The sequence below is a fragment of the Prionailurus viverrinus genome, chromosome C1, assembly GCF_022837055.1.
Source record: "Prionailurus viverrinus isolate Anna chromosome C1, UM_Priviv_1.0, whole genome shotgun sequence".
NCBI lineage: Eukaryota > Metazoa > Chordata > Mammalia > Carnivora > Felidae > Prionailurus > Prionailurus viverrinus.
In genome coordinates, this window is record NC_062568.1 from 180,434,528 (window position 1) to 180,452,247 (window position 17,720).

Here is a 17,720-nt window from a genome sequence, read left to right on the forward strand (position 1 = left end):
TGACCATCAATAAAGGATAAATTCTGGGCTGCCTGGGTATGCGACAATGAGCAGCAAATGCAAGGACTTTTAAGGATATTGAAGAACACGGGGAAATGCTCACAAAATCATATTAAATTAAAAAGCAGACCATAAAACTGTATGTACAGTATGATCAGAAGTCTCTAAGAAAAAAACCTGCACTTAGTTTATTTTTTAATCTGTGAGGGAGAGTTAATGGGTAGCGGTGCGATGACTGGTGATTTAAATGCCCCCGATTTGGTCTTGTAGCCCTCAAACACTGCGTAAAGAACAGATACAGTGTTTATAATGAGGGAAAATACTAAGTCTTTGCTAAAGCTCACGTTTCTCGAATTTCACTGGGCTCTCTCGCCCCTCTCCGCCGGCTCTCGGCCCAGGAGTCCCAGGCCCCGCCTGCCCCGCGCGGTTGGGGGGCTGTCCCGCCCACGCCCGGACCCAGCTCCTTCTGCTCGGCCCTCTCGCCTCTCCCCGCCTTTCCTCGCCTTTCCCCTTCTCCGGTCTCGAAAAACGTCACTTTTCTGGACCATCCGCGGACTTTCCCCCCTCGCTGCTTTTCTAACCTGAAAAGGCAGGCGCGGAGGGCTGGTGGCTCGGCTCGCGGCGCCAGCGCGCCCCCGCTCGGTCGGCCTCCAGACACGCGCCCGCCCCGCCCCGCCCCGCCCGCTTCCGCCTTCCGGCCCCGGACTCTGCCCCGCGAGCGTGTCCCCTGACCGCTATGGCTCCGCTCCGCTTCTCGGCCAACGTGTCGTGGCTGTTCCCCGAGCTCCCCGGCCTCCCCGCGCGGCTCCGGGCGGCGGGCAGCTCGGGCTTCGAGGCCGCCGAGGTCGCCTGGCCGTACTCGGAGTCGCCCGAGGCGCTGGCACGCGCGGCGCGGGAAGCGGGCCTGCGGCTGGTGCTGATCAACACGCCCCCCGGTGCGCCGCGGGGCCGAACCGGGGCGGCGGTCGGGGGGGACGGGAGCGCTGGGGACGCTAGCCGCAGCTGACCCCCGTTCTCTCCTCAGGGGACCGAGAGAAAGGGGAGATGGGGCTGGGGGCCGTTCCCGGGAGGCAAGCGGCCTTCGGAGAGGGGCTGGAGCAGGCGGTGCTGTACGCCAAGGCTCTGGGCTGTCCCAGGTATCCTACGCTCTTCTCCTCCACCCCCTCCCCTTCTTGCCCTGTCTCCTCCCAGACCCTGCCCCACGTTTGGGGTCTGGGAGAACAGGACGCCAGGTCAGAGAGCTCGGAGTCCGAGCGCACTGGCCTTTCCACTCCTTCAGTCCTGGTCCTTTGTCAGTTGCCTTTGGATTTTATCTGTCGTGTGCGGTTCTCCTGTTTGCTACTCTTTCATCCTGGGATCCTGTGCTGGGGGCTGTCTGACCAGGGAGGTAGCCAGGTAAACATACAGAGATCCAGTTGAGGAAGGGTCAGTTCATGGCAGCTGTGGGAGCAGAGTAGGCACCTGTCTGGGATCAGAGGAAGCTTCTTACAGGTAGTGATGTTGAACAGGGTCTTGATGGAAGGAGCACTGGAGGCGAGGATGCAGCGAAGAGAGACCAGGGAAGGCTTCGTTTGCTCAGCAGAATTCCTAAGGTTGGAAATGCGACCTTTTGGAGTTGAGTGTGGCCGAGAAAGATCAGGTGGTAACAGGAGGAGGTAGAAGGCACACCATGGGGTTGATCAAATAAACACATCCCACCGAGTGCAAATGGGCTGAAGTGGAACTGGAAACGGGTCATTACTGGCGAGTGGTGGGGGCAGAAAGCAGATGGGAAGAATCTAAGGAGCAGATGCAGGAAGTGGAGACAAGCAACATGGAATACTCATGGGAAAGCGTCAAAATAATTTCTAGAAAGGGAGGCTGACACATGTTTACAGCCTGAGGAGAGGACCACTGGAAAGGAGATGGACAGGGAGAGCCGAGTGAGAGGTCTCTGAAGCAGGAAGATGGGGTGTCTCTCAGAAGGTATCTGGGGAAGGGCATGGCCTCAGGCTGACCATGGAGTGTGAGGGTGCCCGAGGGCATCACTGCCAGGTGATAGATCACCAGCAGGGGAGATGCCCACAGGGAGCCAAAGGAGGGCCCTGCTTCCAGGACAGACTCCCCAGCCCCCACCAGTGCTGTCTCCCCCCAGGATTCACCTGATGGCTGGCCGAGTACCCCAGGGTGCTGACCGAGCAGCAGTCAGGAGTGAAATGGAGACAGTTTTTCTGGAGAACCTGAGGCACGCGGCTGGGGTTTTGGCTCAGGTGAGACCAAGAACAAACGAACACACGATGCTTACACGAATGCCCATGTGTGCAGAGGGGGCACACGATGGGCAGAACAGATGAGGCACAAGGCCGGGCACTAGCCCAGCTCACAGGGAACGGGGAGGGGCTTCACCAGTGACTGACTGATGGGACACGGGTCCACCATGATGCTAGGAGAGCCTCGTGGGACTGCTGGAGCCCATCAATACCCGCAGCACTGACCCTCGGTACTTCCTGGACACGCCCCAGCAGGGTAGGACTGCAGCCCTGTGCCCCCTCCAGTCCTGTGTGATCCTTGTGCTCTCCTTGTGTCTCACGGCCCCCTCCCCGCTTTCTCTCCCAGCGGCAGCCATCTTACAGAAGGTCGGAAGACCCAACCTCCAGTTACAGATGGTGAGTGGACGAAAGGGAGTGCTTCACAGAAGGCCCGTGTTCTCCACATCTGGGAAGAATGGGGTGAGGGAAAGGGCCCTGCAGGGCCTCTGACTGTAGTAATCTCTACACAGGACATATTCCACTGGCAGATCATGGATGGCAACCTGACAGGAAACATCCGGGAGTTCCTACCCCTTGTTGGTGAGAGGGGTCTCTTGGCTCCTCGTTGTCTGCTGTGTTACTCCCTCTATCCTCCCACCCCTTCAGACCCTCGCATCTGTCCCTCTGGCCCCAGCTGGAGCGTGGGCCCCACATCTGCCCACATCTGTCTCCAGGGCACGTGCAGGTGGCACAGGTCCCGGGCCGGGGGGAACCTGACAGCCCTGGAGAGCTGAACTTCCCCTATCTATTCCAACTGCTGGAGGATGAAGGCTACAAGGGCTTTGTGGGCTGCGAGTACCAGCCTCAAGGTGAGGGGGTGCTGGGGCTCCAGGCCTAGGGCTGGGGAACGGAGCTCTGAGGGATAGGTAGCAGACATGGCTGTTTTTCTCCCCACGGGTCGAGATGCCACGGCCTCCCTCTCTCCTCAGGAGACACAGCAGAGGGCCTGAACTGGCTTCGTTCCTACTGGGATAGGCGGGGCCGCCCACAGGCTGGCCAGTGAGGTCCTGCCCGGTACCCACCTGCCTCTGTGGGACAGTGCACCAAGCATCCCAAATCTCCTGAATTAAAAGACCACCTGCTGAACGTTTTCCTCTGTGTGTTATTGGGTTGGGGGGAGGACACACGGTGTCTAAACTTCTGTCTCCCTGGGTTACTTCCCTCCTGTTGAGAAGGGACGTACAGCTCACACTCAAGTCCTCCAGTCCGTTGTGCCAGTGTCGCTGTGGAGATGGGGGTTTTCGAGCCCACCTCTTCGTTAACACACCAGAAACCACGAGTCCGAGAGCAATGGGGCTTGCCTGTGGTCACAGGGGCTTCAGAAGCAGAGCTGGGATGGGAACCAAGTTGTCATTATCTCAACAACAATGTTCGGCGATGATGTTCACGTGGGAAATGAAGACCAGAGGGCTCAAAATGCAGGGAGGCTGAAAGCAATCAAAGACTTGGGAGGCAGCATTCAGGCAGAGGAGCTCTCAGGGGTGAGTGCTTGGCACCTGGTGTGAATTCCTGGGACTCCACCAGGGCAGCAGGCAGGTGGAGTCCCTTTCCGGGGAGGGTTCAGGGGCCTGAGAGGAGATGGGCACCTCAGGGAACTGACCTGACCCTCTGGAGCCCTGGGCCGGTCACCCTGGCAGGTGCTCAGCGGGGCAGCTCCTACTGCTAGGCTGCGACTCAGACCTCTGAGATCTAGTCACAAAGCCTTCGGTGTCTGTCAGTGTCTGGGCCCAGAAGGGCTGGTTAGTCCTGCTTCAAGTGGACAGTCTCACAGATCCATGGTTTGAGTAAGGATGACATTCACTGGTCTGGGCCTCACAGGAGGCGGGTCCAGAGGGTGAAGCAAGCTGTGTTGATGACGGACTCTAGGTGGTGGTAGGTGGAGACCAGCTGGGCAGGAGGGCTCTCACTGTCCTGGGGCTGCACCGGGAAGGGCTCTCGGAAAACCACTGTCAGAGACTGTGGGGAACATGGTGGGGGTGCCATGGTGAGTGGAGGGCAGAGTGGGTACCGGGGGCAGGGCTCCCCAGCCTCAGCAGGCTCCGGGCAGAGCCTCCCACTGGGCTGACGCAAAGCCCCTCCCCCCTGTGCTCACCGTCTTTCCCAAGTGGGAATCCAGAAACACCAGCACAAAACAGTCTGTGAACTTCTGATTCAGCACAACCTGCAATGAAAGACAAAGTGAGGTGGGGAGTGAGGTCTGTCACCTGAGGCAGCATCCCTCTTCCCTGAGGGCATTCTGGAAGTGGGACCCATTTGAGGAAGGCCTGTGTCCATCACCAAACCTGCGCCCACCCGCATTCCACAGTCACCCAGGACCTTGTCTCTAAACTGAACCTCAGTCCTCGTCCTCACTGACTCCCAGTCAGCCTGACAGGAAGTCTGTTTCAGAGGTCATCTACCGAGAGGCCACGCACAAAGCCGAAGTATATCAATGAAGGAGAGTTCTCTACACTTGACATGACCCCTCCTTGCCTCCTGTCCTGAGTCTCGTATCTCTTTGACCTCCCCTGGGACTTACGTCTGTCTGTCCCTATGCTCAGCTCTGCAATCCCTTCCACGTGATTCCTTCTACTCCCACGCTTCAGTTCGTGTAGATGCTGCCCAGGTCTCCCTCCTGGGCTCCAGTTCCTGGCATCCATATGCCTTCTAGAATATGGTCCTGGGAGGGCCTCACGACTTCAGACTCCACTTGTCACCCGTCCCCCAAGGCTGCTCCTGCTTCAGCGCTCCCACCACCCACAGAAGCACCCCATCTGCTCACACCCCCTGCACAACTGCAGCTAGACCAACTCACGTCCATATCCAAAGATGCCCCTTCCCACCCTGAAACTACCCTTCTCCACAAGCAGGGTTGCAGGACCCCTCTCTACAGACCAACTCCTACTTTTGAAGCCCTCTTCTGCACGTCTCCTCCCCAGAACCACTGCTTTTGTCAGGCCCACCTCTTCAGTCTCTTAATTCCCATGCTCTCGTGAACCCTTTTCTACCTGGCCCAGGCAGTGCTTTTAGTCTCTCACATGCCCCTGGGTATCGGGCTAGGAGGCACACTCTGAGTCTGGGGTGGGGCCTGAGTTTGCATTCTGGCAAGCTCCCAGGTGCCACTGCCGCTGCCGGCCTGAGCACCACACTTTGGGTAATGGGGCTTTAAAGCTCCAGAGGTCCTTTCTGGGATTCCTGCCCCTAAGACCAACCACTGATGAAGTTCCAGAGCTTGGCCCTCGGGATCTCTAGCCAAAGGTTTGTGTTTTTGTGGGCTTTTGAGGACAGAGCTCTAGGCTGTTCTCACGAATCCCATGTTGAGGGTTAAGTGCTCAAAGGGTTTTACATGGATCCGGGTAGTCCCATTTCATCTAGGCCTCTTTCCAGAGCAGACCTTGTTCAGGCAGGCTGGGGCTCCTTCAGGGGGACACCTGTCATCTCTCTGATGAGGACTTCTGCCGTGTCTCCCCTTTCAGGGGAGGATCAGGGAGACTTACCAGGTACTGAGTTCCCAAGTCTGGGCTCTGGAAATGGCGACAGCTCTGAGGAAAACGGCTTAGGAGAACCTTGATCAGGCTCTGGTACCAGGAGACCGTCATAGACAGGAAGCAGTCCTAGGGGAAGGTCCATGGGGCTGGATCTGCTGTCCCAGAGCCACCTGAGACCTCTGCACCCTCTACCCTGGCTGCTGGTAGGATTCCTAGTATCCAAACCAGCCCCTTCTAGAATCCACAGCTGCTTACCAGCTGGGGGTCAATGTCCCCGATGGATTTGGCATGGACTGCTTCTAGTAGCTCCTCCAGCTCAGCCAGGGCCAGGCGCCCCCCTAGCCGTAGCCGGTCAGGCCCTGGAGGCTCCAGCAAAAAGAGGCGCTTCCAGAGGGTGTCCCGGCGGCAGTGCCCTCCAGCCAGCCGGACCAGCTGAGCCAGCCGTGCCCGTGCCACGCCCACCTCCGTAGCCAATGGGGGGAACAGGGGAGCTGGTCCAGAGGCCAGGCCAAGCCCTGAGGCCTCCCCGGGGCTACCAGCTGAGCTCCCGGGAGTTTCCGGCTCAGGGGGCAGTCTGGGTGGCTTCCGGAACCGGCGCAAGTCGGCAGTGAGCCTGGGGAAGAGCTCTCGTTGGCTGGTGAGCACCACGAAGAACTGCAGCCTGGGGGGCGGGAGGGGTAGGAATGTGGTGATCGCAACAGGAGACGCTCAGAGCAAGGGCACAGGGGAGCTAGACAACGAGCACAGTCAAGGTGGGGGATCTGCTGACCGCAGAACGTGCCGCTCAGCTTCTCCTTGCTCTTCAAAGGGTGCAGCACAGTGACACACAAGCAGAGACACATCAAAGTCATCCTGGTGACGAAGTCCCTCAGAGTCCAGGTAGGAGCCAGAGCTGTACAGTGAGGGTGGGTGAGATGCCAACACTGAGGTTCTAATGAAGCCAACCCCCTCCCTGCTGCTCGAGACTCTGTCTCCCTACTGCCAGGATGGCCTCGACCTCGGCTTCACCAGATCACATGCTGGTGCCCCCTTGCCACTCTACCTGTGCCACGCTGATACCAGGGCATATTCATTATGTTCTGGGCCTCCTGGCCGCGCCATCCGCAATGGCTTCATGTGGTAGGAGCTGGCATGGTCGGCCACGTAGTTATACAGCTGGTGGGCAGCAATGAGTGGTGTGGAAAGCTCCAGGGTCCCTGAGGGGCAAGTTACAGGAGATGCTGAGCCTGGGACAGACACACTGCATGGGTGGGGCAGGAGGTTAGAAGTCCCTAAGGCTCTGATCGACAAGTGGCCTGGCTCTGTTTTTCTGGGGAGCTCCTGTGGAACATTGAGATGGGACAAAAGTGGCTCGGGAGAGACAGAGGGCAGGGTACACATGACACAGGATCTAAACTTTGATATGAAACAGCGTGAAGAACTTAAGATAAAGACACAAACCAGACACATGGGGACAGGGTCCAAGTGACCTGAGGCAATTAACAATACAGGACAGGAGGTGCAGAGACTAGGTCTGGCCCCAGGAAGTGGTCCCATCGGCCCTGGCTTGGAGACACCCTGTGGTCTATTTCTGGTTCACTGGCTTGCCCTTGGGCACAGACCTTGGTAAATGTGATTACGACCAAAGTGGGGCCCGTCAGGGTGGTGGGCCAGGAAGTGTCGCAGGAAGGTGGTGAGGTGGTAGCCATGTCGCAGCACTAGGTGGGCGCCCAGGACGTGTTGGTGCACCAGGCGCAGGTGGAAGTCGTAGCTGAATGAGTGCACGTGCATCAGGTCCCGCACCTTGTCACATTCCTCAGTGAACAGCATGGACAGCTGGGGAGGTGGCGGCAGGGGACTGGGTCAGGATACGGCACACGGCCCAGCACATTCCCATTTCTCTCCCTCTTCCATGGGAAGAGGAAGTTCAAGATTCACCCTGTTGCTGTGGGCCTGGGGGAACCCCGTCTGCCGGAGTAACTTCTATGGGGAGCCCTCCTCATTACGTCCCCTGTTTCATACAGTATCGTGACTCTGTTGATGTGAAACCACGACCATTTTGATAGATGGGCCTTTTCACTCTATCCCAGATTCCAATAAAGTCTATGGCAGATTCACTGACGCAAAAAATACTTGTTCAGTGTCTTACTAGGTACTGTTCCGGGTGCTGGGGATACAGCGGGAAACAAGCAAACCCTACCTTCAAGAGCTCCCGTTCTAGTAAGTGGGTAGGTAAGATGATAACTGTTAGGCAGAATAAATGAGGAGGCAGTACGCTAGAAGGTGGGGTTGTGGAAAATCTAGTAAAGCTGCTGCAGTTTTAAACAGGGTGATCCGGGTAGGCCAGGTGTGTAATTTACTATTAGAAAGTCTTTCCCGGCCCCTCCCATCTCTCCAGCTTTACCTTCCATCAAAGCACCGCTCTTCCCAGTACATCATACATTCTCTTCACACTTTTGTAACTGCTTGTTCTCTCTGCCTGGAATGCTGCTCTCCCTGCTCCCCAAATGTGGCTAACTCCTACTCAATCGTAAAGCTTCATCTGGGATATCCTGCGAAGGCTAGGCCAGGGTAGGCCTCCTCTAATTGATCTGCGAATGAATGAACCACAAACGGAGGAAGGAAGGAAGGCAGAGACACAGAGCTGGTGCTTCTCTTGGTGGAAATCACCATCACTGAGAGTGTTAGCGGCTGGATCTGCGGTGCTGGGATGGCAGAATCTACACGACCATTCCATCAGAAGCACTGGGCACAGGAGTTACTAGGAAAGGAAATAACTGGCTGTCAAAGAAGTGACAGCCTAGGGGCCAGGGGAGCTGTGTGATCTTGGCTGAGTCATGGTCTCTCAGCCTTAGTTTCCTCATGTACATGAATATAACGTAAAGGTCTTTGTAAAGCTAGAGAGCTTGTGATAAACTGAAATAACCAAGGACTATGATTATCATGAGCACCAGAGAGGCGGCCAAAGAAATGTCACAGGATGCTCACGGAGGAGGGGAAGAGGAAGAAAGGAAGGCTCGGGGACACTGGTGTCTGGGACATCACTGATTTCACTGTTAGGAAGGCACACGATGATGTGTTACCTTAGGGCTCACGTCCCACAGACCTAGATTCCAACCCCAGTACTGCCACCAACTGGCATGTGCCCAGGCAATTACTTAATATCCATGCACATCGGTTTCCTCAAGTGTGCAGCAGGAGGAAAACTCTCCACTGAGCACATACTCCACACTTAATAAACAACAGCAACAATAAAACAATTTACAAATCTAAGTAGGGTCAGAGATTACACAAGTAGGGGCAAAGCGAGCCAAATTGGATGGAAATCAGGGGCAGAGAAGCCACAAGGACTTCAAGAAGCTCGAGAGAGTCACGGAGGTGGGTCTTCCCTGCCAGTACAGCACTACACGGACAGCGTACCTGCTCGTCCAGAGCTCCCTTCATAGCGCTCTGGCCCAGGTAGGTTCCTGCACATAAAGTCCCCACGCTTTTCTAGGTCACCTTATCTTGTGATGAGTGGACTAGGGATCCACACTCAAGTCAAAGGCAACCATCTATGGGCTGGACGTGAGCATTCCAGATATGAGGAGTCTGACTAGGCCCAGTCAGACCTTGATCTCAAACTAGATGAGAGGCACAGAGAAGGTACAGGCCCTCACATGACATGCCTGATGACCTGAAGGAGCTGAACTAACTCAAGTACAGAGGGCTTTAGGTCCCTGACCTCACTCAATCCTTTGACTCATTCTGAGCACTCCTGAGTTGTGCGGCCCTCATCGGTATAGGGCTCTGCCCTGAGGCCGACAGGGATGTAAATAACAACTAAGGGCCAGGGGTATGCTGTGTGGCTGGGAACTCTGGTCCTCATTCTAAGTGTTAGTGATGACACTGACAAAGTCTGGCTGTCTCCAGCTCTAGATTAGGCCAGGACTGCCCTTGGCACTGGCCTACCCATGTGTCAGGTTACCCACTATGTTCAAATGTGCTACCTGACCATCTCTGGTTATGGCTTAACCACAGTGCCAGGCTCCTGTCAGTGCCAGACCAGCCACGGTGCTGGACTGCCTTCTGCCTCCAGTGCTATGGTTGAATAACAGCTCTGGGCCATCGACACAGTGACACTGATGGGTGGATGACCCAGTCATGGCACCAGAATGACCACTGACTTGGCCAGCCCACAGCAACAGATCACCACTGGGCCAGACTATCTGTGTTCCTCTTACTGGCCACAGCACACTGGGGATGCGCTGAGTATGCCCGAGACCCCCTATTCCCTCTGTTCCTACCACATACCTGAGAGTTGACAGCTTGCCCCATGGGGATTCGGGAACATTCTAGGGCGAACTGTTTGACACAGAAGTAACAGCCCTGGAGAGAGGGTGAAGATGAGGTCAGGAGGGCAAGAGACAGATGGATCTGGCTCTCCCTACTCAGTGCTCCTCCTGCTCACCTGAAAAGCCAGCTCCATGAGGATGATGCCCCCGGGCAGTGCCCTCTGTAGGTGGTAGGTGGTGACTGGAGAGCCAGTGCTCTAAAGAAAGGAGAAAAACTGGGGTTCAGGGGCAGGGGTTGGAGATTCACCAGCCTCGAACCAGCAGGGGAGGATCAGGGATGCTAGCTTGGGTCTGGGGCCTCATGGGTTTCACTGTCAGTGAAGGTACACAATGATGCATTACCTTGGGGCTCCCGTCAGTCTTGGTTTTAGGGCAGGAGAAGGAGCCACGCCCCTCTGTTCCAAGGACAGCCATGGCCCGCAGCCGGCTGGTGCTGTAGGAAACAGAACAAGAGGATAAGGCAGGCCAGTGGGTAAGGCGGTATGGCCTGCACACCTAGAATCCATTTCACGGGCGAGCAGGGGTGGAAACAGGGCCAGAGAGGGGATGGAGCTGCCTGGGCTCCTGTGTCAGGTAAGTGGCCGAGACCAGAGTTCAGGTCTAGAGCGTGGGGCAGGATTCTCTCCACAGCAGCTGCTGTGGTCAGGGGAAGCCAGAGGAGTACTCCGTGGGGAGGGGGACAGCAGGCCTCGCTCTACCAGTGAGAGAAGGAGGGTCAGGTGAGGGTGCGAGAGAGGCTGCTGGGACTGTGGGGAGACACCGTGATGAGAGATGGAGTGTGCGTACTGGGGGCAGTGGGAGCAGGGGGACGGAGAGGCTGATGCACATCTAAGATTTCAGGAGGAAAATTCAAGCACATGCTTGAGGCCGTAGTTAGGCACTTTTGCTGAGAGGGAAAAGGCTTTTTTTTTTGACTAAGAAACGGCAGCTTCAGTGTCCCATAGGTCTGCTCAACTCAGAGGCAAGGGGAGCAGAGAAGCAGGGAAGGGACCAGTGGGACACACTCATCACTTCAGGAGCTATAAACTGCCAGAGTTCTTGCTGGGGTGGGGAGTGTCAAAGCCTCTGGGGAAAAGCAGCGTCTCATTTAATCCTCAAGGAAATTGGGACAAGACTTAGGCAGCGATTGGAAATGGTTAAAGACTGATGAGAAAGGAAGGCCTGACAATAAATTTTGCTCTAGAAATGTATTTTTCAACCCAGTGTCTTTTGTTTTAAAAAGGAATCCAGGGGCGCCTGGGTGGCTCAGTCGGTTAAGCGTCCGACTTCGGGTCAGGTCACGATCTCATGGTTTGTGAGACTGAGCCCCGTGTCGGGCTCTACGCTGACAGCTCAGAGCCTGGAGCCTGCTTCAGATTCTGTGTCTCCCTCTCTCTCTGCTCCTCCCCCGCTCACATTCTCTCTCTCTCGCAAAAATGAATAAACATTAAAAAAAATTTAAAAAAAAAAAAAAAAAAAAAAGGGAATCCAGAGTTTCGGGAAGAGCTTCACTGAATGGGAAGTACGGACACTAAAGTCTCTCAGAGACACTCCTTTAGGGGGACCTGTCTAGACAGCAAGCAGAGCTCCTGCTCAGTCCCTGTCACCCAGAAACGAGAGGGGTGAGGTCCCAGAGGCGCAGGCCTGTCCTCTCCTCCTAATGCCTGGAAGAGCAAGGGAGGCCTGGCAGCTGGAACGCTGGTTTCAGAAATGCTAAGGAGTTGGAATTGGCTTTCTGGGCCAAGTGGTGTCTTGAGGAAGGAAGTACAACTTACCAGCTTAAAAACAGAGAGGAGGGAGAGAACACCTTGATAAACTCACAAACGTGGAGACCCAAAAGTAACCGTGCCATGTGAAGAGATACGTTCCCATGGCCACTGGGAAGGGGCTGGGAACGCAGACTCTGGAGGCCCAGATGTTGAGACGAACATAAAGCAGGGGCCACGGAAACGGGGATTTGAGATTTGACACAGAACAGGGAAGGTGGCTGTGGATGTTTCATGTGCTCTGGGGAGAGGAAAGGTGATGACAGAAGAGCTGCCTACTTGCCAAGACTCAGGCCTGTCACAACTGCCCACGAGCAGGCCAGACACAGGGTTCCCTGTTGAGAGAGACCGCTAGCTTCCTGGGGCCACGAAGGGCTTCCTGGGCCACGAAGCATGTGAAATACCAGGAGAGGCCCATGCAGTATCTGGCCAGGAATCAGTAAGCCCAGATTCAGAAGCCTGGGAGCTTCACATGCGTGGTTGTACACCGGCACGTAAGCAAAAAGACGTAAGCGGGCATGAACCCTGTGAGGATGTACACGGCTCCGTGTACAAACGTGGCCGCGAGGTTTAGACGACATGCGGGAGGCCTGCACGAAAGCGTCCAAGATCCTCATGCATGTGTTCAGCCCAGTGGGATGAACGTGCACGAGAACCCAGTTGTTCCAACGGGACCCGTGTGAAGAGAGCAAGGGTGTGTGGGGCCTGGCCCACGGCGGAGGGGAGCAGGGGGGTGGGGTGGGGAAGGAAGAGACGGGCTCACCTGCGGGCGGGTGAGGGGGGCCGCAGCGGCACCAGCACAAAGCCCATGCTCTGCAGATACTGCACGTACTGCTGCAGGAAAGCCAAGCTCAGCTCCTTCAGCCAAGGCTCCTCACGGGCACCTGGCGGAGGCACATCTGAGGGCTCGCAGCCTGCGGGGGCCTCGCGGCTCCCGGAGCCTGACTCGGGGCGATGGCGCCGCTGTGGGAGTGGAGATTAAGGGAGGCTCTAGCCGCCGTCAAACACACCACAGTGGGGGAGGAATGGAGGGCACTGCAGGTAAACGGAGGTCCCGTGGGAGAAGCCCAGGAGTCCCCAGCCTCACCTGGCCCTCGGGGGGCCCAGAGGTCTCTGGGGGCCCGTGCAGCCAGGCAGCCGGGTCGAAGAGCAGGGCTGTCGCACAGTAATGCACCAGGCGGGACGACTGCTTCAGGGTCTCCAGCTCCGCAGCCTGGGGACATGGGGCATTGAATACCAGAACGGTGGCCAGGAGAGGGTCACAGGATGCTCACGGAGGGCACGGGCTCGGGCCACTCACACTGATGGGCATGCTGGCAGGGGCAGAACGCTGCTGCCAGGTCACGAACAGGTTCTCCATCTTCATCTGGCGCTCCAGCTCTGGGGGTTGCAGGCATTGGTAACGGCCCGGGAGCTGTCAGCCCTCTCTCTCCCACATTCTGCCCGGCCCAGTGCCCTCACCTCTGCGCTCGGCCATCTTGATCTCCAGGAACTGTTGTCCATGGTAGGTGACGGGATCAGGGGGTCTGGGCACAGGACCGAGTGAGGAGCTGGGGCGGGCAGCTGTGATATCCCGCAAGGCCTCATCGAAGGGGAATGTGTCCAGGGGAAGGGGGCCCCCACCCCGAGAGGATGCACTCAGCCGGCCCTGTTCACGGCTCAGAGGGGGGCTTGCACTCCGGATGAGGGTCTCTGCTTCCATGGTTGGCAGCAGAAATGGGTTTGGCTCCTGAGAGAGACAGTGTCACAATGGGTTCATGGCCTTTGCCCTCAGATCCTCTCACCCACCCCATGGCCTCCTTTCTCAGACTCACCCTCCCCACTACCTCTGCCCTCAGTCTGTCCCCTCTCCCCTGCTCTCGGACTGGCACTTCCTTGAACTAATCCCTCAGGAACCAGAACTAGAGGAGGGGGCCCAAGCAACGGGCACCTTTTCATCCCGCACCGGGAAGTCCAACTGGCCGTAATGATGGAAGAGCCCAAGCTTCTGGCTGAGGAGGCAGAAGATGAGATGGGCACGTGAGTTCTGCCACTGCACGAGGCGAACCAGCGCTCGGCCCAATGCCGCTCCCAGGTCTGGAGCCCAGTTGTAGGTCAGCAGCTGCAGCTGGAAGTCAGGGGCCAGGGTCAGGGAGATCACCGAACCCCTTCTCAGACCCAGCCGCTGGCCCCACATCTACCTTCTTGTCCATGACCTCCAACAGCAGGAACCTCTGCCGGGGAGCACTTCGCCCGGAGCTCCCATCACCTCCTGGCTCGAAGCGCTGCATGGCCTTGGCGGCTAGAGGGGAAAGCGGCTCGATAGGGGTCTGGGGGCAGATCCCCTTGAGCCCACCCTGCCCCCACAGCTATCTGAACTCACCCCCACTAGGCCATGCCCTCACCCTGCTGGGTTGGTCTTCTCCACTGCAAGAAGTTCCTGCCCAGAAGCAGCAGATGTCTCTCAGCTGCTGGGCGTGGGGTTGGGCCCAGTTGTCCAAGGGAGCAAGGACTGAAGATCTCAGGCTCTGAACCCCTGGAGGGAGGGACAGAAAGCAGACCACCCGTGGCCCTATTCTCTGGCCACCACCTCCCAGGCCTAGCCCCCACCTGCCCTAGCTCAGCCTCCATGAGACCCCAAACTCACAAATGCTGCTCAAAGACACGGACGCTGGTGTCTCCAGCCATGGAGGTAACAAGAGCAGTGAACTCAGAAAGGACAGATGGAAGGAGGAATCGGGACACCATGTGGGTGGAGCTTCTGGACACTGAGGCACAACCTGGAACCAGTGCAGAGAAGTCATGATGGGGCTGCAGGATGGGGACCAGGCCATGGGGTTGAGTACAGGGGAGGGGGGCCTAGGGTCTCACCGATCTGAACCATAAACTCCATCCAGCGCTGAGTCACACGAGCAAACACAGGCTGCAGGGTCCCCACCTCGCCCTCTTCTAGCTGTGTGGTCCGGCGTCTGAAGACACAGTAGGAGTGAGACCCTCACATCCATATGTCACACGAGTGTGTTTACACAAACTCGATACTCACCTGTGACTTCACACCCTCCCATGACACAACAGGACACCACAACACACACACACCTTTGTCTCTGGGCTCCAGAATCTGGGCCCGGTGCCCGCTCAGTTCCACCTGGAGTCCGAACACTTTCAGTTTTGTGACGCCTCCGGCCCCGGGTGTCTTCTGGCCGATCCAGGACAATGTCATCCGTTGTTTTGGGGGAACCCAAGTCCCCACATTCTGTTTTACTCTGGGGGCAAGGCAGTGAATGAGGAAAAGCCGTCGGGAAGGGGGATGGCATGAAGGATGGGGGCATCGTGGAAAAGTAACAAGAGCCTGGAGGGCTTCGTGCAGGCCCTGGCGTTGCTGCAGGCTCACTAAGGAGCTTTGGGCAGACTACTCAGCTTTCCTGAGCTTCGGCACCCACGTTGGGAAAAGCCCTACTTATCCTGCAGGCTGCTGTGAGGGCCCCGTAAGAAAAAGGGAAGCGAAGGCACTTGATAAGCTGAGGCTCTCTACATCAGAGAGAACCCGCCACATTCTGCAAACCCCTAACGACAGGATCGTTTATATGACAGGTGACCTTGGGCGAGGTCTGCAGGGGAAGGTAGGGGGGCTAGGAAGCAGGCAAGAAGGTAGATGCCAACTTCACCACTTCTTCCCATCCTCCCATTACCAGCATATCCCAGAAGCTACGCCGGCCAGCCTTGCTGGGGGGAGTCACAGGCTCCCCAGGGCCAGGGCCAGGGCCAGGGGGAAAGGTGCTAGCTCGGCCCGCAGGGCTCTTGGTTTCCAACGACCCGCTCCTGAGACTTCCTGCGGACATCAGACATTACAGAAGCCTGTCACTGACGGTCAATCCCTATTTCCGACAACCTAGCCCCAAGACAGGTATGAGAGTGACTTGTCCCTTACTCTACCTGTTAGTGAATGACAGTATGTGCAACTGATAGCCACACGTTTGTGAGCAGATATCCCTCTCTAAGTGGGTGACCAACTGCATGTGTGCATTTTGCTGGCGTGTCACCTTGCTGATGCAGGGAAGATAAAGGACAACCGTGAATCTGTATTTTGGAGGGAGCCTCTGTGATGCCTTCCTGGACCCCCATCTTTGCAATCTCACCAGCTACCACTGTCTTCCCGGGGCCTGGGGTGTTCTCTGGACCCCATGTACCTGGAGATGTGTCCTCTGTACACAGCGAGGCTGGCAGCAGCCGCAGCTCCATAATGCCATCAGCCAGGGCCTGGCGAGCTGCTCCTCGGAGCTTCTCCTCTAGCTGTACGATACTGATGTTCCCCTTCTCCCACACATCCAGTCGAAGCCGTGGGGCCCCATTCTGAGCTGAAGGAAAGAATGGAGGTGACCTGGTGGTGCCTCTTGTTCCCAGAGCATTAACTATACACCCCCTCCTCTGACCAAGCTGCCCCACCTGAAGAACTGTCTGGCACGATCGGGCAGCGGGTGACCTGGGTCAGCTGCTCAAATTCCTCCTCTTGCAGTGGGTCTAGGGGCCCCGGAGAGGAGGGGGGCCATGATGCCATTGAGATGGGGTTCCCCCCTTCATCCACGAAGGCTAGAGTGATGCAGGCAACCCCTGGGTAGAAATCCACAGGAAGGCTCAGGTCTGAGACCTCCAGACATCCTGTCGCCCCCCTCTGGATCGCCCTGAGCTGCAAGGCTGGAAAAGGCCCTGTCAGCCACAAGACAAGAAAGGCTTTCCCACAGTCAGCAGTGGCACAGGCCTGCCTCGTACCTTTGCCCCCGGTGCCCTGTCCGCCAGGCTTGTTATACAAGTAGATGTCCAAGTCAGGGAGGCCGCCCTGCGGTGGGAGCGGGTGCTGGGGAGACAAGCACAGAGCACTAAGACTAAGCGGATGGACAGAAGCCATCAGGGGGTGGTGTCCACAGTGGGGGATGGCAGACAGGCGCACCCGGGAGCACAGGAAGACAATAAAGGTGCAGGGGGTGGGGGAGGCATGGGTGTATACAGGTGCACGGGCAAAGGTAAGCACGTGACACCTGTAGAAAACGGTTACAACGGCAAGGGGGTGAGTGGGGGCATCTGTGCACGGGAGGGACTGAAACCTCACCTGGAAGTGGTTCCGGCTGTTGCTGTCCGTGTACTTGGGAGAGTGCAGGAAGATAAGCAAGTTCTGCCGCAGGTACCAGGCCAGGGCAGGAAGCCAGGGCCTGCAGGAGGCAGGCAGGGCCAGATGCAGCACTTCTGAGGGGAGACTTCCGGGGGGCTGGATGAACTGCAGAGTGGGAACGGGAGTCAGAGCTGCACGGAGAGGGTACAGCGGAGATGGTCCCTATACCCGAGCCTTGGAGGGATGTTGGAGGCTGGGAGGGAGCTGACCTCCACATCAGCCGGTGTCAGCTTGCAGTTCCGAACCAGCATGACTGTGATGACATCCAGCGTGGCCTCGTCCAGGCGCCGACGCAGAACCCGTACCAGCTCATCTGTAATCTCGGGACCTTGACACAGCCATGGTAAGGTGGAGACACTGACCGAGGATCCAGCAACCCCCAGTACGGCCCTTAAACCCCAGCCTTGAACATTCCCCCACACACTGGAGGCAGCCAGCACTAGTTTCTAGAGCTGCCAAGTTCTAGTTTACTGTGTAACTGTGGACAAGTGAGTCTCACCTCTCAAAGCCTCAGTGTCCTCATCCATAAGATGGGAAAAATAATATCTACCTCATATGTAACAGTCTTAGCCCAAGACCTGGTACACGTGAAACCAGCTATAAATATCAGCTGGAACACCCAGTCACCTACTGGATACCCCATGCTCAGCATATCCCAAACCGAACCCATCACCTTCGCCCCAGACCTATCAATAGAACACCATCTACACATAGTCACCCAGGCTAGATACCTGATATCACCTTTAACGGTTTCTCTTCCCCAA

General features: G+C 57.0%; 2 protein-coding genes across 5 annotated transcripts in view; one reads left to right on the plus strand and one right to left on the minus strand.

Moving 5' to 3' along the window:
- Positions 1 to 681: 681 nt before the first annotated feature.
- On the plus strand, positions 682 to 3,378 carry HYI (hydroxypyruvate isomerase (putative)). 3 transcript variants are annotated; one of them, XM_047869880.1, is made up of 9 exons: positions 682 to 935; positions 1,025 to 1,136; positions 1,509 to 1,592; positions 2,135 to 2,249; positions 2,427 to 2,505; positions 2,596 to 2,645; positions 2,759 to 2,828; positions 2,963 to 3,097; positions 3,218 to 3,378. In XM_047869880.1, exons 1-9 carry the CDS (start codon positions 737 to 739, stop codon positions 3,289 to 3,291), a joined length of 918 nt encoding a protein of 305 aa, XP_047725836.1. In that variant the 5' UTR covers positions 682 to 736; the 3' UTR covers positions 3,292 to 3,378. The 3 variants fall into 3 exon arrangements, with proteins under 3 accessions (XP_047725836.1, XP_047725835.1, XP_047725834.1); XM_047869879.1 differs by lacking the exon at positions 1,509 to 1,592 and having other exon boundaries at positions 683 to 935; positions 3,192 to 3,378; XM_047869878.1 differs by lacking the exon at positions 1,509 to 1,592 and having other exon boundaries at positions 683 to 935.
- SZT2 (SZT2 subunit of KICSTOR complex) overlaps positions 3,371 to 17,720 on the minus strand; it is a 51,094-nt gene continuing 36,744 nt past the window's right edge. For both annotated transcript variants that reach the window (XM_047869871.1, XM_047869872.1), the window contains 26 exons: positions 17,166 to 17,284; positions 16,897 to 17,061; positions 16,560 to 16,644; positions 16,236 to 16,400; positions 15,980 to 16,147; positions 15,482 to 15,621; positions 14,889 to 15,055; positions 14,664 to 14,761; positions 14,440 to 14,572; positions 14,198 to 14,328; positions 13,994 to 14,094; positions 13,744 to 13,920; positions 13,275 to 13,542; positions 13,114 to 13,193; positions 12,901 to 13,026; positions 12,577 to 12,776; positions 10,411 to 10,501; positions 10,185 to 10,265; positions 10,028 to 10,102; positions 7,357 to 7,570; positions 6,798 to 6,951; positions 6,525 to 6,647; positions 6,011 to 6,416; positions 5,765 to 5,881; positions 4,381 to 4,449; positions 3,371 to 4,244 (listed from right to left, as the gene is read on the minus strand). In XM_047869871.1, coding sequence (XP_047725827.1) covers positions 4,101 to 4,244; positions 4,381 to 4,449; positions 5,765 to 5,881; positions 6,011 to 6,416; positions 6,525 to 6,647; positions 6,798 to 6,951; positions 7,357 to 7,570; positions 10,028 to 10,102; positions 10,185 to 10,265; positions 10,411 to 10,501; positions 12,577 to 12,776; positions 12,901 to 13,026; positions 13,114 to 13,193; positions 13,275 to 13,542; positions 13,744 to 13,920; positions 13,994 to 14,094; positions 14,198 to 14,328; positions 14,440 to 14,572; positions 14,664 to 14,761; positions 14,889 to 15,055; positions 15,482 to 15,621; positions 15,980 to 16,147; positions 16,236 to 16,400; positions 16,560 to 16,644; positions 16,897 to 17,061; positions 17,166 to 17,284 — 3,797 coding nt within the window. In that variant the 3' untranslated portion in view covers positions 3,371 to 4,100. The remainder of the gene's footprint in view (positions 4,245 to 4,380; positions 4,450 to 5,764; positions 5,882 to 6,010; positions 6,417 to 6,524; positions 6,648 to 6,797; positions 6,952 to 7,356; positions 7,571 to 10,027; positions 10,103 to 10,184; positions 10,266 to 10,410; positions 10,502 to 12,576; positions 12,777 to 12,900; positions 13,027 to 13,113; positions 13,194 to 13,274; positions 13,543 to 13,743; positions 13,921 to 13,993; positions 14,095 to 14,197; positions 14,329 to 14,439; positions 14,573 to 14,663; positions 14,762 to 14,888; positions 15,056 to 15,481; positions 15,622 to 15,979; positions 16,148 to 16,235; positions 16,401 to 16,559; positions 16,645 to 16,896; positions 17,062 to 17,165; positions 17,285 to 17,720) is intronic.